Source organism: Arvicanthis niloticus, chromosome 10, assembly GCF_011762505.2.
Source record: "Arvicanthis niloticus isolate mArvNil1 chromosome 10, mArvNil1.pat.X, whole genome shotgun sequence".
Lineage (NCBI taxonomy): Eukaryota > Metazoa > Chordata > Mammalia > Rodentia > Muridae > Arvicanthis > Arvicanthis niloticus.
Window position 1 is genome coordinate 12989470 of NC_047667.1, and position 25933 is coordinate 13015402.

Sequence of the window (25933 nt, forward strand, 5' to 3'; positions counted from 1 at the left end):
TAGGACACCCAGTGTCTTCTCTAGGCTTCAACGTGCACATACAACACTCACATGCACACAGCTGTGCACATGTGCCGAGGTGGTTCTTTAACCAGCTTTTCCTCACTATGCTCCTAATGGTCACAAGTGCACAGCCTTCTATGCGTTCTGTCCACTTCCCATCCCAAGAATTCTAGATGTCTTGTGTTCCAAATTGAAAGTCTTCCTGAGCCCCTGCCCCCACCCAGGGGAAGAAGCCTAGAGAAAATAAGGAAGAAAACAGAAACTCCCCCTTCACAGAAAGCTGATTCCCACCAGCTCAGCTGCCTTCAAGTGATGCAGAATTCTAAAGATGTTGCTTTCCTGACTTATCACTCAATCTGAGCTGAGCTTTTTCATGATTTGGCTGTCACCAATTTATCTATAGGAAATATAGGAAATTCTATAGGAAATTCTATAGGAAATTTCCTATATAGGAAATTTCTCACTCAAAAGCATGCAAACAGACCCAATAAACTCATTAGTTCACCCATATGAACTTTGGTAGAATTCTTACTTTGGTCAGTTCTTGGATCTACCTGGGGTAAGCAGACCTTTGCTCGCACACCCTGGGAGAAGTTCCAAAACACTTCTCAGTGGCTCTGACCAAGTGAGTCCATTTCTGTTGCCTTCCTGTAATATTATTTAGCAGGTGGCAGGCAACCATTTCAGCTTGATAACCTCAAGGTAAGAGTTCTTTGCCATGTGCTAGACTGGTAGCAAGCTGAATTAACTAACATCTTTTCCTCAGCTAGTTGACCTCATAGTCACGCATTTAAAACTTGTTACAACATCTGCCGCCTATGCACCTACTCTTTGAGGTTCAAATAATTTTTCAGACTCCTTTTATTTCAAATGTGAAGTCCAAAACTCTTAAAAGAGTTTCCACTACAGAGGGTGGAGATGACTGGAAGAAATTCTCATATGCTTATCAGTGAGTTTGAGCCTAATGCTTTCCAGTTTATGGGCATGCTGATAAGAAAACAAATTGAAAAATGCAGAAAGTGGAACCAGGCTTGGCTATCTCCCATACACATTTCCCTACTACTTCAGGCTCTTTATTCTACTTCCTGCAATTTCAAGTCACCCTTGGCCACAAATGAAGAAATTTTACATTTCAGGCTGTTTTTGTTTGTGTGGCTGGTTGGGTGGATAGTGGTGATTGTTGTTTGATTGGTTTGGTTAGTTTTTTTTCAATAGCATACCATAAACATTCAAACATTTTTTAAAATATAGTCTCCAAAATGACTTGATTACTTGTAAAAATAACCATAGAATATTAGGCTAAGTCATGGAAAACCTATGTCCAGAATTACACTTTATATTTTCTTATTATTTTATGAATCTAAATGTTATTGAAACAATGATGAGTTGAGTGTCCTTTATTTTTAAACATATTAGGAGGTCCAAAAACAAGATGAAATATTTTTCTAGTTTGCTCAAGAAGTTTGTTCCTTGCATTTGTGTTTATTTATTATGACAAAGCTAAGTAGTATCTACCTGCAATATAGGGATTATTATGATATGGCAGATTGTATTAATTTCTGTTGGATATGTAAAAACTGAAAGTGGTAATTCAATTGAGAAAGTTCTGATTCTTGGTTGTGTTAGTGAAGGTTCTCTAAAAGACCAGAATTTATAGGATATATAAATATATATATACATATATATAATATTATATATATATAATATTATATATAAAATATATATTATTGGAAAAAGTTATTACATAATATACATATAATATATTTATAGTAATATACATGTACACATATACATATAATATATGTATACATATACACACATATATTTATAGTGTGTATGTATATCTGTATGTACCAAATTTATTATAATGTATTACAGGTCCTACAATGGTTGTCTACCCATGGAAGGTCCAAGAATCCAGCAGCTGTTCAGTCTACTAAACTGGATGTCTTAGCTGGTCTTCATTATAACCTAGGATGCTAAAAAAAAAAGTTTTAATGCCAGCAAGGAATGGACTTGCAAGTGAGAGCAAGCAAGTAGAGAGGTAAAGAGAGTACGTACCCTTCTTCCTTGCTCATTTTTATAGATTTCAACCAGAAGTTGTGGCCTAGACCAAAGGTAAGTCTTCCTATTTCAAAAGATCTAAATTAAAGGTGTAGCTTCTCACTGTAAAATATCTGGTGTATGTTCCCAGAGATGTTGCTGGGCAGATATTTCATGCAGAGGAAGAACTTGAGGACAGCAAGTGGAGGAAGTTTTATATGATAGGTCCAGAAGACAGAGAGCAAGGAGGAATGGATGACAGATATAACAGCAAATATAATTTGTCAGAGATTGAGTGTGGGCAGTCTGAACATATAAAAGTGTTACTAGAGGAAAAGTGGAGGGAGCAGCAGCAAAGGTGCTGACCCCATCCTCTCTCTCTCTCTCTCTCTCTCTCTCTCTCTCTCTCTCTCTCTCTCTGTGCAATATGAGTCAGTGAACAATTTTGGCTGTCATTCCCTAGTGGCTGGTCACTTTATTTTTGAGATAGGATTTTTTTTTTCTTTGTAGTTCCCCAAGTAGTCTAGTTAGCTGGTCAGAAAGCCCCAAGGATCCTTTTGTTCCTTTCTCCCCAGTGCTGGGATTGCAAGTATATGCCACTATTGCCCAGCTGTTGCCCATGGCTTCTGGAGATTCAATTCAGCTCTTTAAATTTGCATACCAAGCACAATACACTGAGCCATCTCCTTAGCCTGATATCCCCTGCTTAGTATGTTCCTTAGAAAATGATTCTCTGTCTCTGTCTCTGTCTCTGTCTCTGTCTCTGTCTCTCTCTGTCTCTCTCTCACTGTGTCCTCCTTCCTAGTGCTGCAATTGCAATCTTGAACCCCTTTCTTTGACTTCTTAAAAATACAGACTCTGAGGACTGAATTCAGTTCTTGATGCTTGCATGGCAATTTATTTCCAATGGGATCTCCTCTCCCATTGAGATCCCATCTTCATAATTGCATATTAAGCCTGTAGAATTTTTCTGAAGAAGAGCTCCATCTTTAACTGACTAGAACACTATTCATTTAGTTTTAAAGATACAGCAATGAATAAAGTTCTCTGGAAGAACTTCACCACACTTTTACTAGAATCTTTCTCTTTCTTTTTAACAATCTGAAAATTATCTTTTTTTAGTCACTCTTGTATAGCAGAAAGACAGAAGAAAAGAAAGGAGATGGTGAGCGTTCTAATGTTATTTTAATATTAACAATTGAGTCCCACAGAAATTTCCAAACAAACCTTCTAAAGTTTTTCTACCTAGGTCTACTGATGTTACCGGTGGCAATAAAGCAGAGAAAGACCATGTACTCAGTTACAGCTGCTTTTCTTACCAGCCCTCTGTGGGAGCTGAGTACTTTCCCTAAACTTGATAAGTATGATCTAATCATGTTAGAATAAACAAAAGAGATTAACAAAAAAATAATAGAAAACCAGGAGCCAAAGACCCAGTTTAATGGTAAATAGCAATCACTACTCTGATAGACATCCCAAGTTCAGATCCTAGTACCCTCCTCTCTCAACTCTCAATTGTGGAAGATGAGGCTATTGAGGTAGCAGATGACATGTAGCATTTGTAAGTGAGTTGCTGGGGAAGGATGTTTTAAAGAGGATGTAAGATTCTATTATGCCAAAGTTGAAGAGGAGCAGAGAATATGGGTAGAGTGGGAAGCTGGGAGGGGTACAGTGCTCCATTCTATGAATACAGTGAAAGGGTTAAGAATGTTAAGTTGATTAATGATTAGAAAGCAGTGAATGTTACTAGAGTGCACTCTGGGAAGCATAGGATCATTGGCTTTTGGCAACAATTACATGTTTGTATGTGTGCATACATTTGTGGAGGCAAGAGTTTCCCTCCACAGCATACACTCAAAGGTATCCAGTCTTCCCACAGATCCTTTGTAAATAACTCTTAAAAAGAATAACTCTTTACCTTCTCCAAAAAGACAGATATATTTTTTAACCCAAATTAAAAAAAAAAAAAAAAACTTTTATTAGGTAGGCCATATTCACTCAAATTCTAGTGTCCTTAAATTTTAATCCCCCAGTGTTATCCCAGCTTTGGAATTCATTATCTGCTGTGCCCCAACTCCCTGATATTTCTCTTTGCCCCTAATTCTTAATGTACCACACAGATCTTCTCCTATAGCTGTCTTACTCCAACTCATTCGTTTGGTCATCCACAGCTCCTGCAGTCACTCTCTACCTGGAAACCCACAGGCAGATCCTAGCCAGGCCATTCTTCAGGTCAGGGAATCAGATAGGAGATTTTCTCTATCTGCCCTTTGCTCCAATTCCAATTACACAATATTATCCTTAGCATTATAGCAGACCATCTACTGTGGGCCCTTCTACTTCTCTTCCCCATTCCCAGTTACACATCCAGCTTTCTTCCTTCCTGTGGACCTTCAACTGTTCCCCAGTAGTCTAGCCCTGTTCCTTAGTTTCAGCTCCCAAACCTAAGAACATATTTTACCTGATACCCAGTGCCCATACCTTGCAAAATCTTAATCGGGCATGTACCATGAAGCAACCATAGCCACCATACTTTCCTAAGAACCAGAAATGGCAACAGAAACCAAGAAAGCAGAATACCTGCCCAACAAAGACAAGGACAGATACCAGTACCTAAAATTACAATAGTCTCAAACCCAGATGATTAGACATCAGCCTAAAAATAAAATGAATAAGAGCTAGAAAAATATGTCACCAATAGAGCCTAGGAACCCTACTACAAGTAGGCTCTGAGACCTGCAACATAACTAATGCACAAGACAAGGACTTCAAAACAGCTATTGAGATATATGTATAAATACCTTAAAGAGGATATTAATAAATCCATTAATGGAATCGATGAAAACTCAAACAAACAGGGGAATGGAATGAAGAATACAGTTCAAGACTGAAAGAGTCAATAAAAAAGTCCAAACTGAGGAAAAACTACAAATGAGCAATTTAGGAACTAGAACAGAAACTTCAGAGGTGAGCTTCACCAACAGAATACAAGAGATAAAAGAGAGTATATCAGGACCTGGAGACAAAATAAAGAAAAGGATCCTTGGGAAAAAAGTGTTAAACCTAAATTAAAAAGAAAAATCCAGAAAAAAAAAAATCAGGAAATCTGGGACACTATGGAAAGACCAAATACATAAAAAATAGATGAAGGAGAAGATATCAGCGTTAAAGGCACTGAAAATGTTTTCAAATCTCATAGAAGAAATTTCCATAACCCATAGCAAGTACACAGAACACCAAATAGACGAAACTAAAAAAGAAATTCCTAGTAATAAATGATAATCCAAATGCTAAATATATAGAATAAAGAAAGAATATTAAAAAGCTTCAAGGAAAAAGAGCAAATAAAATATAAACATAGATCTATTATAATAATATCTAACGTTTCAATGGAGATTATAAAACCAGAAAGGTCTTAAGAGTTGTTTTTCAAAATCTAAGAGATCATAAATATTATTAGCCCATGCTATTATATACAACAAAACTTTCCATCACAATAGATGGAGAAACAAAGACATTCCACAATAAATCCTAATTTAAGCAACAATTATCTAAACAAGCGGTTCTTCAGAAGGCTCAAGAACAAAATATCAACATGAAAAGGTTAATTACACCAAAGAAAATACAGGATTATATAAATAATGTTATAGAAGCAAATCATAAGAGGGGTGAAAATACCTCTTCCACAACAAAAATGCTGAGAATCAACAAACATCGCGCACTCATATTTCTTAACCTCAATGGTCTCACTAACCCAAAAAAAGACATATACTAACAGAATGGATTTGTGAATAGGCTTCATCTTTCTGCTGCATAAAAAGAAAAAACAAACCAACCAACCAAAAAAAAAAAAATCACACCTTGTTATCAATAGTAAATATCACCTCAGGGTTAAAGGATGGACAAAAGATATTCCCTGAAAATAAAACTTGCAGGTTGGTGGGGTTAATGTAGCAATTTAACAGATATGGATGTTCGCAGCTAACCATCAGACTGGGCACAGGGACCCCAATGGAGGAAGTAGAAGAAGGACTGAACACCATAGGACGAACAACATTATCAAGTCACCAGAACCCCTAGAGCTCCCAGGGACTAAAACACCAACCAAAGAATACATATGGAGGGACCCATGGCTCCAACTGCATGTGTAGCAGAAGATGGCCTTATCTGGCATCAATGGTAGGGAAGGCCCTTGGTCCTGTGGAAGCCTGATGCCCCAGAGTAGAGGAATGCTAGGTCTGTGAGGCAGGAGTGGGTGGGTGGGTAAGGGAGCACCTCCATAGAAGCAGGAGAAGGGGGATGGAATAGCAGGTTTGGGGGACCACCAGGAAAGGGGATAACATTTGAAATGTAAATAAAGAAAGTAACCAATAAAAAAATTAAAAATAAAGTCTTACAAAATAGACTTTACAACAAAACTAATGAGATAAGATATGGAAGGACACTACATCTACTAAGAGGATATGAAAATTTACATCATCTACCAAGAGGATATGAAAATTGTAAAAATCGGTACACTAAACCACAGAGGCATCAAAGGTCATAAAAAAAAAAAAAACCCATTATTTTAACTTAAATCACATTTTGAGCCTCACACATTGATAGTGGGTGACTTTAATGCCCCACTCTTTCCAAAAGACAGGTCATCCAGACCAAAACTAAGTAGAAATATGCTGGAGTTAAATAACACCATAAACCAAATAGACTTAATAGATATTTATAGTACATTTTACTCAAACAATAAAGAATATAATTTCTTGACAGCATCTCTTGGAATCAGCTCCAAAATGAACCACATAGCTAAACTCAAAGCAAGTCTCAACAGATAAAAGAAAATTTAAATAACACACTACATCTTATCTGACCCTCACTGATTAAAACTGGATATCAAAACCAGATGCAACAGAAAGCTTACAAATACATGAAGAATAAACACCCTCTATTGAATAAAAACTGGGTCAAACAGCAATAAAAATAAAGACTTTGAATAATTGTGTTTGAGACACAATGAAAGTGGCTCTAAGAGGCCAAATTGTAGGACTAATTGCATATGTGTGTCTATATATATGTAGACACAGACACACACAAACAAATATTTTTTGAGGGGACATCTAGTGTTTATAACTTAATAGCATACCTGAAAACTCTAGAAAAAAAAGGAACAGTAAACAGAAAAGAAAGAAAGGAAGAAAGAAAGAAAGAAAGAAAGAAAGAAAGAAAGAAAGAAAGGACAATGAAAATGAATAGGTTGCAAACAATAGTTAAACTCAGTGATGAAATTAATAAATTAGGAAAAACAATAAAAATAATATAAAACAATCCATGAAAAAAGGAGTTGGTTCCTTGAGAAAATCATTAATAGTGACAAACCATTGGCCAAATTGACTAAATGTCATAGAGAAAGAAAACACACAGACACACACACACACACACACACACACACACACAAAATAACAAAATTAGAGATAAAAGAGGGACATAACAAAAACCACTGAGGAAATACAGAAAATCTTAAGGTCACACTTTAAAGACCTGTACTCAACCAAATTGGAAAATAGAAGTTGATTTCAAAAGAGGAAACCTACTATTTCCCCGTTAAAAGAATAACAGGTCATCTACCTGTTACCATGTGAAAAATTACCTCAGTATTGCCTAAGTTTCCTTCATTAATGCTTATGTATGTATGTGGACTCTATGTCCATGTGTATATGTGTGTGTGTGTGTGTGTGTGTGTGTGTGTGTGTGTGTGTTTGTGTGCGTGCACACGTGCAAGTGCATGTATGCTTGTGCACGCACACAAGTGGTTTTATGCTAATGAGCATAGGCACATGCAGGGGCCAGAGGAAGATGCTGGATATTCTTGTTGATCACTTTCCACACTGTATTCCCTTACAACAGGATCTGTCATTGAAACAGGAGCTAGGCTATTAGATAGGAAGCCCCAGTGGTCCTCCTTTCTCCACACTACCCACACCACACTGTGACAGATTAGTAGAGCCACATTTCTTACATAGATACTGGGAATTCAAAGCCAGGTTTTCATGCTTGCCCACCAAGAGTTCTTCCCCAATGAGTCAATGCCCTCATCTTTGATGCCAGACTGTAAGTATGTCAACAATTCCTTACTCTCATTCCAAGTGAATTCTACAGAGTGAATAACATATTGCATATTCTAAAAACAAACTTTTTTCTTTAAAAAGTCTCAAGTGCAGGGTTTATTTCTTTATAGGGAATAATTTCTACACTTTATTAGCTAAATTTTTAAAGGTCATGACCTTTGAGACTAACACTGGGTATCAGGAACACTGACTTACTTAATAAATATTTTATTAGCTGCATAATTAAAACTAGATTATCTACCAAGAGAATACAACTTGAGTCTTATGAATAAGAACAAGAAACTCTCAATTCCTCAAAAGTTCACAGAACTGTAGAAAAATACTGAAGTGATTTTACATCATTAATCTTTTAGGAAGACCTTTCACATGTTGCCTCAGCTCTTCAAATGTATTGGGAATAACAAAAATAAGAAATAATTTATAGATTTAGGATTCTATTTATTGTTAGGCAAAAATTACCATATCTAAAACATACCCTAAATTCTCAGTACTTTTATTCTTTTAATCACATATCCTAATGTTTGCCAGGCAGCTTACAATCTGAAGAACCCTGTGTAAATAAATTAAAGTCAAGCAAAAAGTGGAAGTATTGAAAATTCATAATTTTCTACTATAAAAGTGACACATTTATGATAATAATTATTATCCATATCACATTAACAATCCTGCAAAACCATATTAGTACTTTTCTTGGACATGAACGAGTGGTGTATATGTGTAATGTATAGATGGGAGATTGAGAGACAGCAAGCATGTGTATATGAAGATTCAAGAGTGAGTGGGGTACATATGTGCACACTGTAAATGTGAATTCACAAGATAACCTTTGGTATCATTCCTTAGTTACTAATATACATAGGATCTCACATTCACCTGCATGTCTAATAAGTAGGCAAAACTTGCTGGCCAATGAGCTTCCAGTAAGTCACAGGTTCTACTTTCCCTTTTACCATCACTGGAATTAAAAATGTTTGCCACTATTTCATCAGGGGTTCTGGCAGAATCTCTAGTTATCATGTGTCATACCTGCTTCAGCTTTCCTACTGGTGCCAGACTCTAGTTCCTTTTATTTCTAAACCTCTTACTGGTCCTCAGAATAAATGTTATTGGTCTATGATCTCATCCCTGTTGGCTTAGCAATTCCAAAAATGCCCCTATTGAATTTTTTCTTAATGTTTTATGTATATAAAATGTTTTATGTTGGAGAGGTAGTTCCATCCTTGAAATTGTTATTAAACAAACATAGGAATCCAGATTAGACTTACAGCATCCAAATATATTATAGCAAACACAGAAGCATGTATCCATAACTCCAGGGCTTGGGAGGCAGAGATAGGAGGATACCTAGGTCTCAATGGGCAGCCAGTTTAGTCAACATGGTGAATTTCAGCTTTGGTTAGCAACTCTGCCTTAAAATATGGTGAAGTTGAAGATTCCTAATGTCAACCTTTTACTTTCATTCAGCACATGCAGAATGCACATGTGCATGGTCATGGATGGTCATGGAAGGGACTATGTGACATGGTTCCTTCCCCTGATACGCAGCCAGCAGGGTATGAGTGTTGACTGTTACGGGGCATGAATCTTTTCTGTGACAAAAATAAACGTATTTTATTTCATGTTCCTCCTTTGGGAAATATTCTCCATTCCAAGGTTATCAGTGAATGTCCTCTCCAGCAAGGTTAATGACTCCATGATAATCAGAAACAGCATGAGTCCTGGAGGCTAGGGAGTACTTATGTCCTTAGCAGAAATGGTAAATGCTGTGGCCTTCAGGACAGCCCTTAAAGCTGTGGGGAAGAACTCTGAGAACATCAGTTAAAACATATATAATTTCTCAACTATGGAAACTATAAGGATGCAATATGATTTATATGAGGAGCTTCACGAATTTAAAAGAACAAGGGCAGCTGCACTAAAAGCCAGATAGTAAGGAAAGAGATAAAAAGATTTGGGGAGTGTTGATAGCAAGGCAAGATCCCAGCCAGCTAGTTTACTGTCTGTGTTTATAAGGCAGGGAGATTTCTGAATTCATTTGCAATAAAAAAAAAAAAAAAAAAAAAAAAAAAAAAAACCTGCGTATTGACTCTTGGAATGCTTGGTCATCGAATGGTAGTGATTCATGAGATAATCAACAGGAAACCTGGAGTACATAACTGAATGGATATGTAAATAAGACTGGGCTTTGGTTTTTGAGAGACGGGCTATGTGGATTAACTGTGGATCTTCAGAAAGCTGTCCATGAGCAGAACACATACTGTTAGCTTGTACCCACCATGTTTACTATTTATTTATTTTTTGTTACTTTTTTTCTGCTCTCAAACACTTTTTCCTCGGCAAACATTCACTAAGCCCAGGCTGATCCTTGGCACACATATTCTCATATCTATGTAAACTTGAACACATATACACATATTCAGTACATACATGAATATAGAAAAAGGACAATAGAGAATATGAGGCAGCAAAATAGAACATACAATATGTTTCTAACTAATAACCCTGACTTTTGATCCTCCCTGGGTTTAATTTTCTGACTCTCAGTGTTCTAGCAGCAGGTCTGCAGTCTGGACCTGAAATTGATGCACTTGTAGCTGATGTTAAGCCAGAAATGTGACTGAATTTCCTATACCCTTTCCTTCACATCTTGTCTGACTTTCCAGCTTTCAGTGTCCTGTTCTGTATGAATTCACACAAGCCTTTCATCATGCCCATGTCTGAAAGTTATTGTGTTTCTCTCTTGGCTTCTACCTAGGTTACATCTGTCCATGGGATCAAACAAAAGCAAAACACCTGAACCTAAGGCCCTAGGCTTACCAGTAACTTCTGACAGATTTCTAACCTCAAATATTTTGGGTTTTTTTGTGTATCTGTGTGTGTGTGTGTGTGTGTGTGTGTGTGTGTGTGTGTATCTGTGTGTGTGTATAAACTAGTGTGTGCATTTCCATCTGTATTTGTATCTATGTGTATGTATGTACATGTGTGTGTACATATGTATTTATGTACCTCTATGCACTTGTGTGTGCATGTGAAGACCCCCAAATTCGGGAGATCCTTCCTCAAGTCTCAGGAAATCACGGCCACCCAAAAATCACAAGAAACCATACCTGGATGCAATCAGCAGAGGTTTATTGGGGAGAGTTGGCTAGCCAAGGTCAAAACTGCTCATCCACGCAGGAACAGAATTTTGACAAAAGGCCAGCAAGCTGAGGTTTGTTTTTTTTTTTTTTTTTGCATGAGGAGGGGAAAGAAAGGAATTTTCACACAGTTACACATGATTGGTTGCATTTTCACGCGGTTACACATGATTGGTTGCTTTACAAATTTTGAACACCTACAGGCTGTAACACTGGGAAAACCTCAAGTGGGGGGGGGAGGGTAACCAAGAACAGTGGAAAGTTAGCTAGTTCTTGGAACCACCCAGATGACTTGCATCTTTCTCTGTGGTCAGGAATGTGTCTTCTTGCTTTGGGCCTTCCCCACCCTGAGGCTCAAGGAATGTTAATCCAGCAAGTGTCCTCTGATTCAGGGATAATGCCCTCCACCCGGAATGTGTCCCAAGGCAGTGAAGGCCTGAAAACTTACATTCAGTTCCACCATCTGGAACCTGCATTCTCTTGCTCAGGTTTATGGTAAAGAAAAAGCCTATATATATTTCACAAAATGGTCTTTATAATTTTTCAGTCTACACATGCATTATTTGTTTGTCTATGTGTATGCATATGCTTATATTTCTTTGTGCATGTGTGTGTATTTGTGGCTGTATCTGTGTGTCTGTGTTCCTTTGTGTCAGCTTTCTCACAGTCTAAAATATTTCTGGTTCTCTCTCTCTCCCCTACTGCCTCAGCCCTACTCCCACCCCACCCAATATTGGGACTAGAAGTGTGAGTCACCACACTTGGCTATGCAGATACTTTTCACCCAGTGTATTTTTAGCTTAGTAAAAATGTGTGCCTATACAATTAAGTGTTTTCATTTCTAATTTAATTCACTTATGATTGTAGAGCACATGCTGTGTGATTTCCGTTCTTTCATATTTAATGAAATTTGTCCAACAGCCAATAAAAATGCTGTTTAGTCTGAATCTTGGGGAAACAGGTTGCTTTGGGTTTTGTTTGTTGTTTTGTTCTCTGTCTTTTCTTTCTTGGGGTATTGGCTTCTATAAATACCAGTGATTTCATTTTGGCTGTGTTCATCATACTCTTTGCAACTTCACTTATTTTCTTGCATTTTTTCCCACAAAACAAATATTTACATTACTAGCTAAGATCATTAATTTATACATTCATGAACATTTTTTCTTTTAAATTCCCATTTTGTATATTTTCCCATGTAACTTTTTATATTTTTCTGTCATAAAATAAATACTAGTGTACATGAAAGGTCAGGTAGATGCTGATACAATAATAGTGGATGGTTTTCTAGACCACTCTCATCTTTAGATCTGTCTTTCAAACTGAAAATCAATAAGGAAGCCTCAGCACTGAACTACATCACAGATAAGATAGTTTTAAAAGATAGCTACAGAACATCTCACCCCAACAGACCCAAAATCTATGTTCTTCTCAGCATCTGATGGAATCTGTTCCAAGGTAAAACACAATCTGCCTCTCAAGACAAGTCTTACCAAATACTAAAGGCACAAATAATCTATTACATATTATTAGTCCCAAGTGCAATTAAACTAGAAATCAATAATAAGATAAACCACAGAAATAGCACAAATATGTGGAGACTAGAAAATGTACTCTTAAATGACCCTAAAGAATTTAGGAAGGATTAAAGAATTTACCAGCACAAGTTGCTCTTACAGAGGACATAGGATTGATTCCCAGCACTCACATAGAAGCTTGTAACTGTCTGTAACTACAGTTCTATGAGACATGATGTCTTCTGCAGGCCTCTGCAGACAGCAGGCATGCATGTGGTACACATACATACTGGCAAGAACACTCCTACATACTTACTTATAGTTGCAATATCATATTGTCATTGTGGTTTGTCCACTTTCATTGTTCTACTCAGTGACAAGCTTTCTCCATGCCTCCTTCCTTCTCTATTTAGTTCCTTTTCTTCTCCTGGATAGAATGCTCACCACCACCCCCATAGTGTTCTCTGTTTTAGTATATGAACCCGTCATCTTCAAGATGGCATTTTTCATTCGTGCATTGTTCAGTCTGAGTTTCCTCCCGACTGCTCTCCCTACATTTATGCCATAACTAAACCCTATTCTCTGTATTCTAAGAAGTAATTGAAAATATGACAAAGGACTGGGGTATATTAGTGACATCATTAAGTACAAATATCTTCAGTTATATTTTCCTTGTTGGAAAGAAGCTCTCAGTTGAAATGACACTTGGAGCTGATCCTGAGGACGAATTATGACACTCATGCAGATAAGGGTCCTTCAAGGGATTTTTGCATGCCATTTCTGAAAACCTACTAACTTATTAAAATGCTGAATTGCTCCAAATTGAGACCTTTTCACCCCAGGAACTGTATATAATAAACAAGTTCATCTTATGAAATATATTCTTATGTTATTGTTTCCACAGATGACTGCCCCAGTCTTGATATCACTATGCAAGAACCTTGTATAGTCAGATGCACAAATAACAGTTATGCAACATTACAAGGAAGTGGAAAGAGCTAGTATTAGATGTTCACTAGTTATCATTTACATGGTTGTCCCACCTAAATGACTTGCTTAGTGGCAGCTATGTAAAATATGTGTACACTGCACTGCATGTGACCTTGATTTGCAAGTATAAAACCTATGTTGCTGAAACACCTTCAATTTACTATTGAAATTTATATGAGGGTTAGAATATAATAAGAGAGGGCAGAGAGCTGGCAGTGTGTGGTAGAAAAACAAGTAAAAAAAAAACCCATGATTATTTCACTTGCTTCATTATTTCTAAGTGACCTAATGGTTTATTGAAAATTACATAAAATACAATGTGATGTGCTTATAGTCATGCTGGGATGCCATGGCAGTTATTTCTGTTATTTCTGTTATTTGAAGAGAATTATGTTAATTACTCAATTTGATTCTTTTTTGTCTTCTCACATTTGAAAGGGTTAGATCAAAGTTTTCATGTTCTCTTATTCAAAATCTTAACAAGGGACTAGGGTGGTGTTTAGTCAGTAATATGCTGGAGCAGCAAAATTTGAGTGCAATTCTCAGCACTCATGCACAGACCTCAACATGACACTGCTGAGGATGTGGGAAGAGAAGGTTCCCTGGGGTTTGCTAGATAATCAGTCTAGGCTACTTGATGAGGTCCAGGTCAGTGAGAGATTTTGCTTCAAAATAGATAGATAGATAAATAGATAGATAGATAGATAGATAGATAGATTCATAATACATGTATACTAGATAGATAGATAGATAATACATGTATACATACATAGTTACATATGTATATATGTACATATACATGTGGAGAGAGAGATAAAAGAGAAAGAGAGAGAGATGATGATGAGATGATAGGCAAGTAGTAAGACAGACAGACAGACAGAATGGTGGGCTGCACCTAGGGAACAATACCCAAGGTTTACATCTTTCTGTGCATTCATGTTTATACATGTGCACACACACAAGCATGTACATTAATAAAATAATTAAAGTATGTGTTTATATATCTCTTTTTTTATTTTTCCTGTATCTGAGAATATCTTAGCAGTGCAAAAGCATGCAAATGTGTGCTATCCAACACTAAAATACGCCTGCCAAGACGTATTCCCCCTAAGAACTATCTAAACACCTCTAGATAGACTCCTCCCTCACAATGTGAACTTCATGTCAGGATGCTCTTGTTTTAAGTACCTCAGGTGCTTAAGTTCTTTAATTTCTGTTGCTGTGATAAAATACCCTGACCTAGCAACTTTGATGAGAAATAGTTTATTTGGCTTATAATACCAGAATAGACTCCATCATTTCCAAGAAGACAAGGTACTCAAATTAAAGCGTAGTAGAGAAAAATAAATACAGTTACACTGTCTGCTTGCTAACTATACTCAGCTATACTTTTTCATTCTTACAGAGTTGAGAGCCCAACACAGGGAATGGTGTCACCCACCATGGTGCAGCCTTTTAGCAATCAAGACACTACCCCAAGGGCTTGAGAGATGACTCAGCAATTAAGAGCACCTGCCTCTTTTCCAGAGGACACAGTTTCAATTCCCAACACCCAACAAATCTAGTTGACAATTGTCTGTAATTTCAATCCTTTGTTGGGAGAAGTAGGTCATGGTACTAGGCCTAGTGTTCTTCTCTTTCTGCTGCCTGTGGATCCAGGTATGCAACTCTCTGCTACTTCTCCAGCACCATGTCTACCTGTGTGCCACTATGCTTCTCTCCATGATGATAATAGACAAAACCTCTGAAACTGTCAGCAAGCTCCAGTTAAATACATTTTCTAAAATAAGGGTTGTCTTGCTTGTTGTCTCTTTACACCAATAGAACACTGACTAAGACATCATACCATTCCCATTTGTTGGTCTTCTCTCTCTCTCTCTCTCTCTCTCTCTCTCTCTCTCTCTCTCTCTCTCTCTCTCTTTCTCTCTCCCTCCCTCCCTCATAGTTGTTGATCAAATGATCAAATGTAAGTTTTCAGCTACTGTTCCAGTATCATACCTGCCTACTGTCATGCTCCCTGACATGATGGTCTTCTTTTACTAGTTAACTTGGTCATTTTGGTTTGTTACATCAATAAAACAGTAACTAGGACACTTTAAAAGAAGATCAAGTAAGTAATCTCTACCCCTCTCTACTCTCCCACCTCCAATGATCCAAGCTCCAAGCTCTCTCCTTTCTTTTTCATACTCCATTCTTTTAGTTGACAAACTTTAGAATGTAGTAAAGTATATGTGTATATATATATATATATATATATATATATATATATATATATATATATATATATATATGTTAAGTGCACAGTCTTTGAAATTTCATTGAGGAATCCAAAGAAAACTAATACCTTCCTTGAAAGGGTCTCACTATGTACTTCAGGGTGACCTTGAACATCTGATTCTTCCATTTTTTTTCAAGAGCTGTCATTACAGCTGTGTATCATTGAACCCTGCTCTTAACTAAGTTTTTCATAAGAAAATGAAAGTAATCTCACATCAACAGTCCAGTTTTTCAACCTACAATACCATCGAAAAAAACTAAAACCCAAACTAGCAACTAAAAATGAGTAATACATTCAAAGTCAGAGTTAAATAGAAGAGAATTAAAATACAAGAGATGTAGTGGAACTGAATGGGGAATGTCCCCCATTGTCTCTTATATTTGAATACATAGTTCCCGCTTGGAGATGCTATTTGGTGATGTTATGAAACCTTTAGACCTGGAATCATGCTGGGGGAAGAGCATTACAGGAGGATGGGCTTCAAGGGTTTAGAGCCTTGTCCCACTTCCTGTTCTCTCTAACAGCTTCCCATATGTAGACAAAATGTGATTTATCTACTTCCTGTTCCTGATATGCCTTCTTCACCATTATGAACTCTAGCTTTCTTGAATCATGTGCTAAAATAAACATGTTCTTCTTTAAGGTGCTTTTGGTCATGGTCTTTTAATATATCAGCAGAAAAGGAACCAATAAGATAGAGAGAAGTATGGACCCTCAAGAAACCGAAAATGGGCTTACAAACTGAGTCTTTAGTGGATTTGACTAAGGTAAAGAAAGATGAAAAAGGATACTTGAACACGGCTTCAAAACCACTGAATCTGAAGAATCAAAACTGGTCACAACTTAGTATTAAGAGCAGTTGTCCAGTGCTAAGGTTGATTTCTTCTCAAGTAGTGCCACTCTCTGGTGACTAAGTATTCAAATATATGATCCTATTAGGGGCCATTCTTATTCATGCCACCCCACATGGGCTTTTGAAATCTAAAAGCCTACACCCTTCCTCCAAAAGACCACACATCCTACTGTTATCAAACAGTTCCACCAACTAGGCACCAAGTATTCAGAGATGTAAGCCTTTGGGGTCCGCTCTCACTCAGCCCACTTAAGGCAATGATCCAAATCTTTTGGATTAGTCTTTGGTACTATGATCTCTTAAAATGCTGTCTTCTAGAACCAGCATATATAGCTGGACCTCCTTAAAACCTAATAGATAAATATTTAAAAGTCAAGTGTTCTTCAGTCCTCCAGAAGTTTAACTTGGCAGGATGGAAGACTTGCAACAGTGACGGTGAAGAACTTGAAATGTTGGCTGCCTATCCTCGTATATGCAACTGAAAACCTGAAGTGGCATTTAGCACTATGGATATTAGAGCTTGGATGAGGAATAGCGCCAGGAATCCATCTAATGTACATTTAACACTAACAATAAAATTACATCAGACGGATTTCAGATACTATTGCTCACGATGGCTCTCTCATGCTCCAGACATGCTCTAAGATCACATATATTCCTGCCTGCCACTCAAGAGGAAGACATCTTCTGTCCAGCTAAAAGTGGACAACAGTTTTATAGCTAACCATTTTTATGGATATTCAAACTTTCATACTTTAGAGATCTGAATACTTGCATGTCTACTAGTGTAATGGCTAAGTCAGAAGGCAGAAATATGTTGCTTCTTATGTCCTCTCTTTCTAGAATCTTCTTCCTTACAATTTCGTCTAATAAAAACATTTATGGAAACTATCATGGTGTATGTGTTCACCATACCCTCCAGAAATTGAATACTTGTGCTGCTTCCAAGGTATTTGCATCACAACCTTTGCCACATTCCAAATTTCTTCAATCTTAGTAATGCAACTGAAAACCCTGGGCAATCAATGATGCTCCAGCCTAAACCCTCTTTAACACGCACATCATGTGGCTCCCCCTCTTCTTGTCTTCTGCATAACCGAGGATCAGAAATTAATTATCCACAAGTAAGTATACAATCCAGAACTTTTTAATTTATTGAATCCATAACCAATTAGAGTATTACACTGACTCATCTATCATGAAATCATATTGCTGAGTTTGCTGATCGCCTCAAATATTGACAGAGCTCCTCATGCAAAATGCATCATTAGGCATTTGTATGTATACACCCTTTACTTTATTTCAATCCATGTTTACATGTACAACAGGGTAACCTTGATAAATACTGATTTCTTTTCAAAAGTTTTATAAAAGAATTTGGTGTCTTACAAAAGTGTTTTCCAAAGAACTCTGGTTTACTTCCCACAAAGCTACTGGAACCAAAGTCTCACATAATTTTAAAAATGTAAAATGTTTCTTTGATAATTTTAAAGTAACAGATTTTAACAACTAAATTACTTATTGCAGAAATTATTTGGAGTCTATTATATTGTATGAATGTATTAAATGACAGAAATGATTGGGAGGGCCCTGCAATTAGCTCTACATCAATGATGAGGAAATAAAACAGAAAATAAAAGTGAAAGGGTAGGAGACACAGCACAGACAGCTCAGTGGTTAAGAGTGACCAGTGCTTTTCCAGACACCATGAATGCAGTTCCTAGCAGCTGTATGGGAGACTCAGAACTGCCTGTAACTGTAGCATCCTCTGGCCTTGGCAGGCACCTACGCTCATATGTGCATGCTTGTATCCACACATATGCACATAATGAAATTAATACAAAGGACATCTTTTTAAAAAAGAAAAGAAAAGAAAGATAAGCTAAATAGAAAGTAAGTTAAATCCATACTGAGAATAAATTATACTCTTAAGTGTGCTACCTCCTGGTAAGTAGATCCAAGGTTCATTTAAAAAAACACTTTAATAAGAAAATTCATAATCTTTATTTATATATTTATTTTGTTCTTAATTTTCTCAGTTTTTAGTGTTTATTTTATGTGCATGGGTGCATTTCCTGAATGCATATCTGGGCAACACGTTCATGAAACTGACAGTAGTGTGTTTTTAATAGCTGTCTTGAAGATACATAGAATAATTGAATGTTAAGAATTATGAATTAAACAATTGATAGTGCTTCACTGACAATACCAAAGTATATTTAATGTAGATATACATATGTTACTTCAAGGCTTAGAAAATTAAATTTGGTGAAATCAGTGAATGTTTTAAAAAGTTTCTAAAGATTCTCAAGAAGCATGAAGTTATCTTGCTTCTAGATTTAGAATTTTATTAGCTCTGACTTGGCTGCAACAAGTGGGCCAGCACAATTGGTAACACTGACAACATGAAACACTGAGATTTAGGTGGTTGGCTACCTCCTGCTCCCACTATCTACTCCCAGCTACCTGTTTCTGGTTCCTGTGGCTATATTCAAGCACCCCAAACTTGTTTCCTCTGTATCCAACAGATATGGTGTTCGTAACCCCCAGGTAATCGTTATTGTCATCATTCTGCTGTACTGCAAAACACCAACTCTAGAGATAGGCCTTCAATCCTACAACTGAGGATTAAAGGTATTGTTTCTACATCTATTTAGGTTTCTGCAGAGTAAATGTAAATATCTTGGGAAGACACTGGTGTCTAGGGAGCTGAATTCCATTTTATTTTAAATCACTTACTTCATAATTGCTTACTTGCTTCATAATTGTTTATTAAACTAGTCATCTATTTAATGTCAAAATTAGACTGAATGCAGAGTATTCTCCATGATTTCTTTGTGAAATAAAATTTACAGACTATCATGTTCACATATGCATTTCTCAATGTTTTAAGGTAAGCTTTTATTTGGTCAATCTATATCTTATATAAGTTCATAAAACTATGCTAAATGTGTAGAAAATTATAGATGTTTTCTCCATTTTAAGCAAGTGCTTCAAACATTAAGCTCTCAGTTTCCATTTTCAGGAATAAATACATCCACCAAATCACTATAAAAAAATCTGTCAGTAATATTGATTACGTATCTGGCACTGTTCTATACAGATACTCAAATATTGCTGGGTGCCACACGGTAACCTTATAACTGATGTGGGTCTCATATTTTTCTTCCAATCTGCCTTGTTGTCCCTTCTTCATTATCTTTATGCTTACAAATGGAAAACTTTTAAATCATATCTTTAATGTAATGTTACAATGACATAGTATTGTGAATAAAGAAATATTAAAAGCAAAGTTAAATCAATTCATTTTAGCAATGGTGAACATGAAATATTACCACGGATAATGACTTGGCTAAGGTCGCCTGATCTGATATTGATGTAGACCCCATATCAATGATATTTTACTTTAAGATTTTGTAATTTATTTCCAATGAAATTCCAGAAACCATTCACACTTCTGTAGCCTATTTGTTAAATTGTTACTGCCCCTTCTGTTTTCAAGCAAGCAGCATTTAGAAATTATTACTTAAATTTATAAATGGATTACATTTATAATGAATTATGTCTAAAAACAACAATGTTGAGTGACCTACGGCAAATGTAGTATCATTCAAAATTTTTATTGTGATATAATGGTACAGATGTTTTTATTTTCCTGATAAAGACATTAAAGAGCACAGAAAATAAGAAACATACTTTAAGCCCATCTGGCTAATGTTGAAGTATCAATTTTAATTTTTAAAACATCTAGATGTTTCTAAACTCAATTATAAGACACTTCAAAGGTTATACTTAGGCCTGTAAATAAAATAAATACATGTTAATTAAATTATCATGAAATCAGTTTCACATTTTAGATGTAATTGTCATTTCAAAATCATCTTACTCTTGAATGTAGTCCAATTCTATCTAGTAAAACTGACAGTATCCAAAGAATGATGTCAGAATCTAGTACTATTAGTAACGGTAAGACCATAATTATGGAGATTTCTCTAATAGTCTCAGTAGAGAAAAGCATCCATGCACCGGAGAATCTACACAACTCTCCATATTGCACATTCATCAAAATGTGTATTAAGTACGTAAAGCATGCAAGTCTTGTCACATTCAGAGTATGGACCTGCTTCTACATAATACAATTGAATGTTCACACCAATCCTGAACTACCATGAATTAAAAGAATAAGTATCAACTTAATCCATCTGAAAAGAGACATCTCAATGGAAAGTCAAATTAAATCTTATAAAAATATTATTGTCAAGTATATTTGCTAAGGAATAGGTAGAATTCAGAGAACTTTGTTTGTAATAAAAAGGAAAAATAAAACACTTAATTCCGTTTGTACTTGGAGAGGGTTAGAGGCTGAAGGATCTTGCCTCCAAGCCAGAGAATCTGAGGGAGATTCTTGAGACTCACAAAATGGAAGGAGACAACTGAGTCTCACAAGTTATCTTCTGACTTCACAAAGATATCATGGCACAGGCAGTTTGTAGTACATGCCTGTGACCCTGGCAGGTAGTAGGTAAATGCAGAAAGAGCAGGTGATTAAGGCCATCTTTGTGTAAACAGGTAGTTGAAGACCAGAATGGGCTACGTGAGCCCTGATCTCAAAACAAACCAACCGAACAAACAAACAAACAAACAAACAGAAAACAACAGCAAAATAAGTGTATAAATATACTAATAATTGTAAACTATTTCTGTTTCCACTAGTGTAGGAGTATAGAAATTGAAAGTAAAATTTGAAAAATAGTTGACAATAGTAGGTAGGAGGAGTTGTGTGAACAAAAGACAATATCCAATCCTAGATCTGTTCTGTTTTTTTAAATTAATTACAGCTTTGACCATACAGTACCTGTTAAACACATTTTAAATTGGACAAATAGTGATTAGTTGTAAACATCATTTATCAATTTATTTATTATTTTGTGTATGTGTGTTCATGCACATGCACATGTAGCAAGGGAGATGCATGCATGTATGTATGGTAAGCCAGAAGTCAAAATTGGATGTCATTTCTAGTCACTATTGTTTAAGAAAATATATTTAAAGAAAGCTGGAACTGAGTGGGCTCAATCTGCTGGCCATGAAGCTCCAGATGTCCACCTGTCTCTGCCCCTTCAGTGCTGAGGTTGTAAGTACACACCATCACAACCAGCTTTTTAATTGGTGCTAATGTTAAAACCTAGGTCCTCGTTGTACTTGGCAAGTGCTTTATGCAGCGAGCTACCTCCCACTCCTCATTTTACCTATTCTTAGGGAACCATATAAAATAAATAACGCAGAGGAACACATCAAGGGCTGCAGGGAAAGTTGTACAAAGAAGTGAGCCCTGTAAAGATCTGACATCTGGCCTCACTGGACAGGGTTTGGGCTTGAGCAAGCTTACCAGCTGCTGTCCCTGCACACCCCAGGCCGCATACTGCAACACCGAGTCCTCAACTTCTGGGGGATTCAACTCCCACACTTCCCTTGAAAAGATGTAAATATTTTCACGTGAACAAACTGACATCTGTGACAACATAGCTTGACAATGGCTCATAAAACGCAGAAAACCAAAGAACTTACCCAGTGTGTATGTTGTAAATCAAATATGAAGCGGTAAATGAGTAATGAAAAATCTGAAATAAAAAAGAATAGAGTAATCAATCATAGTTTTCAGTAAAGGATTGATCTTAATGCACACTAAAGATCAGCTATTATGGAAAACAGAAAACAAATGAAATATGCCAGTCAAGGTATTTATTGGGTTTTTTTTTTTTTTTTTGCAACATTTTAGCTAGAAAACACAGATTCCTATTCTACCTACTCCTGTGTGTGAATGTCTCTGTCTGTCTCTGTCTCTCTGTCTCTCTATTTCTTTTCTCTCTCTTACTCTTTCTCTCCTTCTTTATTTCTCTTTCTTTTCTTTCTTTCTTTCTTTCTTTCTTTCTTTCTTTCTTTCTTCTTTCTTTTCTTCAGTAAGGGTATCCTAAATTGAGGTGGGGATTTTCTTTAGATGTGACCTGTTTGTGTTCCTGACTAATACACACTGAAATATATTTCACTCACAGGCTAGTAGCCTTTCCATTGCATAGGGTTAGTTATATTGATATTTTAACCTTGCCTTCTTTTCCCAGATACAGAATGGAATGATCTTTACAAGCTCACCTTATCACATGGTGTTGTGCTTATATGCAAAACCCAGATGATGCTTCATGAACAAACTTTTTGAAAGGGAGAAACTTATCTCTGTAAAAGTGTTTGCTAATAAAACAAACTGGGTTAATATTTTCTTTTCATTGCAGAGTGATGCTTTTTTAAATAGTTGGTTACTACTTAGTAATCTTGAAGAGAGTTTTAAAAAATTTAATTATATATATATGTAAGTGTGTCTGTGGGAGTATGCATCTATCTGTAAGTCCAATTAACTCAGATGCTGTAAAAATAGTATAAAGAACCATTTTTTCTCTCCTCTGCAAGGTATTTTATTATTACTGTATTTATTATTTAAGAGTTTTGCTTCTAGGATTAGAAGATAGTTCAATACATAAACCACTTGCCATGCAAGCATGAAGCCTAGAGTTAAATTCCTAGTACACACCTAAAGCCATATGCACCAATGCACATTTGGAATTCCATTGAGATGGGAGGTAGAGAGTGGACCATTCCAGAAGCTCAGTCAGCAGCTAGCTTGACACATGCAGGGGGCAACAATAGACTCTATCTTAAGCAAGGTGGAAGGAACCTGAGGTTGTTTCCTGACCTCCTCACATATCCAGCCATAAGAGTATACATGCACTTTCATTTATGTAAGTTTGCACACACACACACACACACACACACACACACACACGCAGAGAGAGAGAGAGAGAGAGAGAGAGAGAGAGAGAGAGAGAGAGATGCACATGTGCCTTGTTTCTTTTGAAATGGCTTTTTTCCAAAGGTAACAGAATCCATAATAGGGTAACACAAAAGCTTTCACACAAAACTGCAGTCCATAGTACAAAACTACCTCTGAATTTCTGTTTTTTTTTAAACTTAAAATGATGAAACCAAGGAATCTAGAGGAAAATTGAAAAAGGATAAATCAGGAAAGTAGTGATGTGTGTATTCTTTCCTGAGGGAAATTATTTCTTTCTGAAGCTCTGTTAAGCTGGTGGAACGAATTCCTAACTTACCTATGTTGGAATATGGGTTTACATTAGTACTTTCCATTCTTTTTTCTACAATTACAACTGAAAATTTTGTTCCTCTGTTGTGGGTAGAATGCACAGACATTGTTAATATTGTCAATTAAATCCCCTAGAAGTAAAATCCCTGCTTATTCTCACCATAATAATAATTTTGATTAAATAAATTGGTAACAAATTGGCAAAGTAGTACAAATGTTCCTTTTTTGCAGGAAATTTCTGGTCTCCCCACTCACTAGAGTTGTTTTTTTTACTGAAGCTTTATTCTTCAATATTTCTGGAATACTTTTCAAATCTGAGATTGCCCTTATTGAGAGCTTAAGAAGTATATGTTTTGTTGATATCTACGTTGACATTCATATTGTATTCAATAAAGTTATGTATCAGACTCCAAATTTTGTCATTTATTATTTGTTGTGAAGAGCTGTGTGTGCAGAAACATGGAAGCTGGAGATCAGCTTAAGATTTATTCTTGATATACATACACGCACACACACACACACACACACACACACACACACACACACACACACACACACACACACATATCCCTGTGCCTGTGTACTTGGTATTTTGGCAGAGGTTATTTGAAAGTGAGGCTTTTCAGCTACCTTAGCTAGTCAGTTAGCCCCAAGATTTCTCTTGTCACTGTTTTCACAGCATTTGCATTACAGGCAAACTCTGCCATGCCTAGATTTCTTTTAAAGTCATTTATTTTTAGTGTATGCATGTAAATGTTTAGCCTAAATATATTTCTGTGCACACTGTGTATGCACTGTTCCTGGAGACCAGAATAGGGGTGTCAGATACACTGTAACTGAAGATACAAAATGGCTATTACCCACCATTTTTGTTCTGGAAATAAAACCTTATTCCACTAGAAAAGAAGCCAGGATGCTTAAACACTAAGAGATCTCCATGTCTAGATTTTTGTGATTTCTGGAGAACAAATTCAGCTCCTCATACTTGTGTGTCAAGGACTTTATATTCAGCCACTTCTCTTACCTCTAATTTCAACATATTTTTAATGGATTTACAAGTCATCCTTAGTAGTGCACGGTAATATTGTCTGCATCATTTCAGTTTTAGCATGTATTCTGCCAAAGCCCACACTGGCTTCAAGCTTAAAACTGTAGATGTACCATTAGAGCTGACAAAGAAATGAGCAATATGTCTGCCTCTGTCAACATCTTTTATCTCTGAAAGTTCTGTTCACCAAAGCAACCTGTCGACTGGGCAATTGCTCTTAATAGCAGATAAATGTGTGAACTCTGTTAGGAGTGCAAAGAAGCCATTCACCCTGTCACTGATCAACAGCTATGTGTCCAGGTTTCTAGCCCCACATTAATCTTGCAAGCAATGTTTCCTATGCATTAACATTAGGACAAAAACAAACAACAGTAGTAATTCTTGAAGCATGAGTTGGTAGAGCTAGGGAAGGTTAGTCTCTGTCTATAATAGCTAATCTAAAGGTTACCAGCTCTTATGTGGGAAGCTAAAATACTTATATTAGGGTTGGATAAATGGCTCAATTATGAGCAGTATTACTGTGTAACCATGAGGACCAGAGTTCAAATCCCCCAAAACCCATGTAAATTTTGGCTGTAGATTGGAGCTTACATATAACTTCAGCACACATATAAGTGGTAGATGGGTTTGGTGGCCCTACTACAGTTTCTGCCATAGAAGATAAAGACAGGGAAACTCAGAGGGAGAGCAAGGTTATTTGCAAAACTAATTATATTTCAATCTTAATAAATAAGATGAAAACATTATTGAGAATAGTTCCTGACACCAATTGCTGGGCTTTGACATGAACACACA

General features: G+C 36.5%; 1 protein-coding gene across 5 annotated transcripts in view; it reads right to left on the minus strand.

The window, feature by feature from the left end:
• Positions 1 to 25933, minus strand: part of Dpp10 (dipeptidyl peptidase like 10) — a 1470448-nt gene that overhangs the window by 136660 nt on the left and 1307855 nt on the right. For all 5 annotated transcript variants that reach the window (XM_076941051.1, XM_034513030.2, XM_076941054.1 and 2 more), the window contains 2 exons: positions 22506 to 22558; positions 22327 to 22408 (listed from right to left, as the gene is read on the minus strand). In XM_076941051.1, coding sequence (XP_076797166.1) covers positions 22327 to 22408; positions 22506 to 22558 — 135 coding nt within the window. The remainder of the gene's footprint in view (positions 1 to 22326; positions 22409 to 22505; positions 22559 to 25933) is intronic.